General features: G+C 40.5%; 1 protein-coding gene across 1 annotated transcript in view; it reads right to left on the bottom strand.

Moving 5' to 3' along the window:
- Window positions 1-5,703: 5,703 nt before the first annotated feature.
- The window catches only part of adgrl1a (adhesion G protein-coupled receptor L1a), a 165,966-nt gene continuing 163,892 nt past the window's right edge, over window positions 5,704-7,777 (bottom strand). The window contains exon 26 of the mRNA XM_087808537.1: window positions 5,704-7,735. Within this exon, the coding sequence (XP_087664663.1) occupies window positions 6,834-7,735 (902 nt within the window). The 3' untranslated portion in view covers window positions 5,704-6,833. The remainder of the gene's footprint in view (window positions 7,736-7,777) is intronic.

The raw sequence follows: 7,777 nt of genomic DNA, 5'->3' as shown, positions 1-7,777 counted from the left end.
GTTCAGAACAAAAGGAAAGTAGCGCAGAGACCGCCATCTAGTGGACTTCGGTTAGTATGCATCAGCATGGTGTACGTACTAACTAGTACGAAATATTGCGAGATACTTACGCCGGTATCAGCAGCGGTGTCATCCTCCTACTGCTGGCTGAAGTTGCACCTGTAGGTATATGCATATATATACAGTATATATATATATATATATATATGACATAACTTCTGTTTACCACGCCAACGTCACTAAGATGGCGGTCGTTTAGGGTAGAAAGTAATCATTAAGGGTAAGTAAAATAAAGGGTAGAAATCGATCCATACTCAATTTTGTGGGTTTTAGTACGCCAATTGAGTGTGCATGGAGCACTACATTTCGCACACTAAGAATTAAGATGCACTTGTGCACTAAAAATACTAGTTTAAGTATGCAAGTATGCGATTTGAGACAAAGCTTAGCTTGTCGTGTTTATCTATGGTGTGTCCCAAATCGCGCACTTCTGCACTTACACTTCATAATTTGAGTGCACAAGTACGTCTACATTGAGCAGTGCGCTAAAATGTAGTGTGAAATGCGCACTTAAACGGCCAGAAAGTTGAGTTTACTTTCCAACCTTAACGGCCGGTTGCAATCAGTCTTCAAAAGGAGTAGAAGAAGAAGCTGTCGAGTAATTTCCTGTAAGTGTGTAGCAGCAGTGTTTGATGTGAAACGGTACTACCCTGTCGAAATTTGCGTACTGCGCAAGTAAGTCTTACAGTGTACTGTAAAGCAGTGCACTTAGAGAAGTGCGCGATTTGATCCCCAGACTTCGGTCGAGAGGTGGAGTTCGAGCTTGCTGAATTATCATATTGGGTGGTAAAGCCACGCCCACCCAAGAGTCAACCGCGCCCCCTCTTTCAGGTGAATTTGTGTAACTAATAATCAAACGGTAAATAAAAAAATAAAAAGTACATCATGTACAGCAGGGGTCCCCGACATTTTCGGCAGAGCGGCAGGTATTATGTTTGCAATATATATTCCCGGACTGACCTTCAGATAAGTACAGTAAAAATAAATCGTAAAGTGTTCGTGTTTCACTCATTTCCAGTAGTTTACAGCTTTATTTATTTAGAAGTTTACTTAACTTAACCATCGTCTTGAATTGTCAAGAGCCAAAAGCTAATTTTACCATCTTTTTGTCAAAAAAACGAAAAAACAATACCACATTTCAGGCAGAAATATTCAATAAATATTGGTAGTCTTTCTGTTTGCGCCCTGTAACAAATGCCTCATGGACCGTTTTTTTTTTTGGTGCTGTTCTGTTTTTTTTGGCTAACAATGTACATGTTTGAGCCAGCCTCTAGTGGACACTTGATGCACTTCCGCTTCCCTTCTTTCCGGCTTTACTTCTTCCCTTCTTGCATCCAAACTTTTTGTATCTCTCGCCTCGACTGAAGCACTCTCCAAGCTCCTCTGGTGAGAATTTGTGACCCTGACGTCACCGCCTTTTTTTTCCCATTCCCATCTGCCCCGGCACCGTGACCCTTCGCGCTCTCCAGCTTCTGGATAAACCCACAGAGCAGTCGACCAGTCTCCGGCTTCTCCAGGATTCCGTGTGAAAGGGTCAGCCGCGAATGAAGAGACCACCGGCCTCCCGGGGATGATGCTATCTAGTGATAGACAGAGCGACGCCTCTCTTCTTTTCGGCTCTGACACCGAGCTGGAGGGTCGAGGCAACGGTTAAGTATGCAACCCTTCAAAAAAAACCCACAAGTACCAGAATGTTTAGTGGTTGCTAGAAAAAAGGAAAAGAGTTGAGATCAGAAATAACTGAGCCAATAAAAGATTTTGCCTTAAATATTTATGTGTGTTTTTCATATTGTATCAAGGAAATCAACCGCCTTATATATATCATAACAAAAATTCAAATGATTAAGCTTTATATTTAATGCAAAAGTGTCCGCTAAATTCAGTTCAAATTTGGTGTTTTATAGAGCAGTAGGTATTAGGTTTTATTTTTTTCACTGGAATAATATTTGGAGTCTCAAGTTTTTACTGGACAAAGAAAGAAAAGGAGAATTTTAAATCAGTCATAATTATCAATACATAAAAAATTGCGCAAAAATACTTTATATATTTATAAAATTGAGAGTTGGATGTTGCATTTTGAGTAAGATCAAGGTTCTCAAACTTAAACTGATAAATTACAGAACATCACATAGAAAAAAGGGAATACATTTTAGCAGCAGGTACTTTTTACTTATGGAACCGAAAACGCGATATATTTCCCATTCGGAATGAATAGGACAAGGTCAAAGAAAGTTTTTCAAACATCTCCTGCTCTGGCATACGTTCGCGTAGAAACACCATTAAAACTTTAAAATGTAGATAAAAGTCCAAATTGTCAACGTGGGATTTGACTCTTTGGTAACTTTCATAGTTTTTTCGTCAGGTGGGCAAAGCACACAGTCCACTCTCGCGATTTACCGGCCAGGAAATTGTCTAGTTTTTCTTGATAATCCTCTCCAAATATTTGCAATTCAGCAAAATATTAAGTATAAATTATGTTTGTTTTTTCTACTCGCTCAAAAAAGTTATCTACTCAAAAAAAAACAACAAAAAAAACAAGATTTAAGTTTCTTTAACTGTATTTGTGGGGCCCTCGTAATGTCGTAAATATGTCATGCTCCTTAACTTTGTATTTATATTATTTTCCCTTAAATCTATATCTGTTTTTGTTTTATTATTTTTTTTGGAAGGTTAATAAATATTTGATTTGCATGGTGAGATGTATTCTATTTTTTATTTTATTTATTTTGTACTTTTTTTTATTATAATATTTTGTATTTTGACGGCCAATGAGGAAATTGAATTGATCACCCAAAAAAGGTTGCTGAAAACATTGTATTTTTAAGAGTGGAGTAAGAAAAACTAATTAATCGAAAATATATAATAAAGTAAAGACTATTTTTCAATAAATAAGCTGCTTTTTAAATTTCACACATCAAGCATCTTTCTTCCAACTCGAACCAATTAATGTTAACATATAATCTATAATCAATAGGCAAATAAAAAAAGAACGCGCAAAAAACAATGCAAAAACTTTTTGGAAGGTTAATAAATATTTGATTAGCATAGTGAGATATATTCTATTTTTTATTTTATTTATTTTGTACTTTTTTTTATTATAATATTTTGTATTTTGACGGCCCCTGAGGATATTGAGTCGATCACCCAAAAAAGGGCAAAAAATGTTGCCGAAAACATTGTATTTTTAAGAGTGAAGTAAGAAAAACGAATGAATCGAAAATATATAATAAAGTAAATATTATTTTTCGATAAATAAGCTGCTTTTAAATTTCACACATCAAACGTCTTTCTTCCAACACGAATCAATTAATGTTAACATATAATCTATACCCAATAGGCAAATAAAAAAAAAAGAACGCGCAAAAAACAATGCAAAAAAAACCACAAAAAATGTTTAGTAGACGCCATCTTTGTTACGTTGCAGGATTAAAACCAAACAAAATAAACCAGTTGACTCTTTTGTTGAGTAGATTTGGAAGAAGTGGTTTGGCACTCGTGTCAAACATTCGCCAGTTACTGAGAGAAGGCTCGACACGCATCGAGAACCCACCGGGTTATTATTATAATCAGAGTTCCGAGGCTGGTGCAGAAGCCCCGCGGTGTCAGCTCGGTCCTCCCGGCGTGGGCCGCAGACCTTCTCCTCTGTAATCACCGTCATTCAGACCTCTGTTTATTGAGATATTAATCTGGGATAAACAAAGCTTTAGACAAAACAAATTAACGCCGGCAAAAAAAAAGAAGCGCTAATGGAGTCCGTGGAGACTGATATTAAAATGTAGAGCGAAGGAGGAAGTGAAGGAGGAAGTGAAGGAGGCCCAAGGTGACGCCTCGCCGAGGAAGCAGCGAGAACAGTGGATTCTCCCTCAGCGCCGCGGATCGGCGTGTCAAACACAAAGAGGGAGGGACGGCGCTGAAGATAATGAGACGCAGGGAAACACACGATTACGGCAATTCTTTCTGCTTGTAACAAAAAAAACACAAAAAAACACAAACATTTGTTCCCGAAGCGAGGCTCCCTCCACTGTAGCTGCAGCATGTGAATATTCTCCTTGTATTTGTAAACAAACAAGCAGAACAAGTCCCGGGTTCAGATGGAAGTCAAGGCACCGGCACGGAGCCGAGCAAACGATTATTGGCAGCGGAATAAAATGAAGCTGCGGCGGCAGAACAGTCGAGTAGACTTTTTTTTTTGCATACGCCGACCTCACCGTGACCTCGGTATTATCACGGTGACGAGTCGAGTCTGAAAGATTATGACGGCAAAATAAAAAAAATACTGTTTGACAGCTGAAAATTGGATGAACCATGTTCAGTACAATAATCTATAAGAAACTAAAACTTATTAGACTTAATGTAACTTTATATAATATAAGACACTTTCCAAAATTGTATTTTTTCTTCTTCTTTTTTGATTTCATAAAATGTCTGTCTTATACTAAAATAAGAACAAAATGCGACAGCTTTTTTAAGAACGTCAATAACGAGACATTTCAGTGATGTTACCGCATGACCATCTGGATCCCAGAATCTTTTGAAGTATGTGTCATTCTTAGTAGCGTAAACTGCAATTATTTTTGTCCCTCACTTTTAAAAAATGTTTATATAAATAAACGTTCAAAACTGCACATATCTATTTATAGAAAAAAAAACAAACGGATGGGCGATATATTATTAAAACCAATACTTTATTTTTTCGCGACCCCAAAAAAACCCCTCCAAATATAACTGCAGTTCATGTTTATGCATGTACTCATGCAAAATGTTGAATTGTTTGATAATAAATAATTTAAACAGGATTCAGTAGAAGGTGTGAATAAAATAATTGTATTATTAAGTAAAGAAAATAACTTTAATTCCAGGAGGTACATTTTTTTTTTGGGGGGGGGGTTGAAAAGCTATTTGGTATTTATTGATTTGCCAGAAAACATGATTAACTATATAATAATAATATTGAGAATTATTATTATTCAAATTAATTAAAAACTATTGGAAATAAATACTATAAATTCGATTTTATTTTGGAAAACCTTTTTGAATTGTATTTGTCACCTGTGTGGCCCTTCATTTAAATATTTCTAATATAGGCTAAAAGCTGTCACTAGCAAAATCAAAACCCACAAAAATAATACGATATTTCTTAAAAAATGTTACTTTGCAAACAGACATTTTCAAAACAAAAGTAAATGCTACATTACGCAGATATTTTGCTAATAGGGGCCATGTTATAACCATGACCATCATAAAAAGTGGCCTAGCATGAGATGTGTTAGCTTGAAAGAAAATTCTTTACTCAAATAAAACCCCTAAAGTAAATACAAGTAATTAACCTTCCTGTAATACATATTTAATTTCATTAAAGACTGTGTTGAAGGACAGCACTTTTTTCAGCTTTTTAGCCTAAAAGGAATACAAATTCAGCCCGATTTCTCCGATTGTTACTCATCAATTGTTTTGTCAAATTATCCTTGTTCGTGAGTTCGACACTCCCACACTCGGCTCAAGAAACACTTGGCATCAGAGCTGGAATCTTGTGTGAGTGAAATCCTCGACACCTCGTTGTGTACTTTCGGATCTAGCTGTGCAAAAATAAAAAATAAAAAAATAAAAAATCCAGGCGTTGAGAGACATACTTTTTCATTCAAGTCACAAACTCCAAAACATTTTTTTTATTTTTTTCTCTTTGTTCCAGTACAAGAAGTCATTTATCATAGTATTTGTATACTTTTTGTTGCTTTTGATCATCTGGTGTCTCTATTTACACAGTAGGAATAAAGTAGATTCATGTGTGGTTCGTATGTACATGGTTATAGCAAATGTTTGGCCAGTGGCTTTTTGTTTACAGTCTTGTTTGTCACAACCACACACAGGAACAAGTCCACTTCAACTGGCTAAGCTCTAACAGCAAATACAGGGTAGGAGGAGCCGCAACCAGATCCTGTATAATACTCTCCGAAAAATAACAGCGAGGCAGTCGGTTTGATTCTTGAAATGCCCGAAGCTAAAGTAAACGAGAGTGGAGAGGTCTGGCCGCCTTTTTGAAAAGTGAAGGGTCTCTTGCTGTGGAGGGGCGTGACAGCCCCCTCTTCAGGTGGTCCTTGTTTAAGTTCTTCGTCATTGATTCACAGCGAGAGGAAGTGAAGGCAACTATGCTGAACTTCAGCACAAAAGCTCCTTTTTTTTTTTTTTTAACTCAAGTGTTTTTGCTTTCACTCTTGGTGCTCAGTAATGAGCACTTCTGAAATAAAAGTAGTGTGTGTTCTAGTTTGACTGTGAATGGTCTACTTTCTGGCTCAATAAAAGATATTTTTGGCAACAATGACTATCTTCCTGTGAGGCATTTTTGGGTTATCATACTGTCTCTTGGGGTGTTTTGAACGGGGGTGGGTGTGGGGGGGGGGGGCGAAATGTTTTTTCGATTGAGAGAATCTGGTGAGAATTTTGAGATAAAAACCTTAATCAAGCATCGGGAAGGAAGAAAGGATGGACGGTACATTCAGAGTGCTGGACTTGGCCAAAAGGATCACGTAGGGAGTTCTGAGAAGAATGCTCAGTAAGAAGACATCTATCATTCATCACCGGAGTCAGTTGCACTGGAGCCAAACCCCCCCCCCCCCGCCCGCCCCGAAGGTCACTGTTGTTCAAATGTTCGTCAAAATAAAGTCAAGAGAAAGAAAAGGCAACCAAACAAGCAGTAAGTGGACGTGACATTAGGAAGGGCCAGGAGGCAACTCGAGCTGTCATAAAAGTCCCCAACTTTCCTCCCAGGGCTCCAGTCACAGGCTGGTGACCAGCTGCATCTGTCCGTCTCCCTCGGCGTGGGCCAGCTCTTGGGGTTGTGGTCCCTCCCCGCTCGGCCTTCGATTGGGGGCCTGATAGAAGGTCTGCATGGGCGCTCCTCTGGACCCGAGGGCCGGGCGCCCGGAGCTGTAATAAAGCTCCTCCGGCGGCTGCGCTGACCTCGGCACCACCTCCAGAGGTTCTGGACTGCTGTCGGGGTACGGCGAGTCCCGCAGGTTGGTGATGCTGGTGTACAGGGAGTCGTGCGCAGGGGAGTCTGGCGCCCGACCGCCCCCCTGTCCACCAACGCTCTGTCCGCTGTGACCGGAGTGGCCGAGGCTTTCGGTGAGGTCTGCCGTGTAGCTCTCGGACTCCTCTGGGTCGCTCTGGTAGATCACCGACTGGGCGCTTTGCAACAGCAGCGGTTCCTCCAGGGCTTTGTAGAGCAGCTCCACATCCTGCGGGGTTCGCTGCCGCCCATTCCGAAGAAAATCCTCCTCCTCCTCCATGCTCATGCAAGCGTCTGGTCTGACCGCCGTCCCCCGTCCGACCCCCGTGCTCGGATGTCCCCTGGCAAGGCTGCCGCAGACCCCCGTGTCGACGCCGCCGCCGCCGCCATTACCGCTTCTTAGGTTGTTATGTACAAGTTCGGAGATGATCATCTTCTCAAAGGCGGCGGCGTCGGACAGGTTCCTCCGGATGCCTCCCCCTCCCAGGGTTTCCGAGCAGCGAGGGTTGAGAAGAGACGGAGGACTATCACCACCCCCGCTGAGGAAATCGCAGCTTCCACCACCTCCGCCTCCCGGACCACCGCGCAGAGAGTAGCTGTTGTTGAAGTTACCGTTCAGTGGCAGAGTTTCCATCCCACAGGGGTCGCGTGCTTTTGATAGCGTGTTCTCTGAAGCCAAACAAACACGAGCGAGACGGAGAGAGAGAAAAG

Source organism: Callionymus lyra, chromosome 15, assembly GCF_982586985.1.
Source record: "Callionymus lyra chromosome 15, fCalLyr1.hap1.1, whole genome shotgun sequence".
Lineage (NCBI taxonomy): Eukaryota > Metazoa > Chordata > Actinopteri > Syngnathiformes > Callionymidae > Callionymus > Callionymus lyra.
Note: the sequence above shows the minus strand (reverse complement) of the source record. Positions and strands in the feature narration are given on the sequence as shown.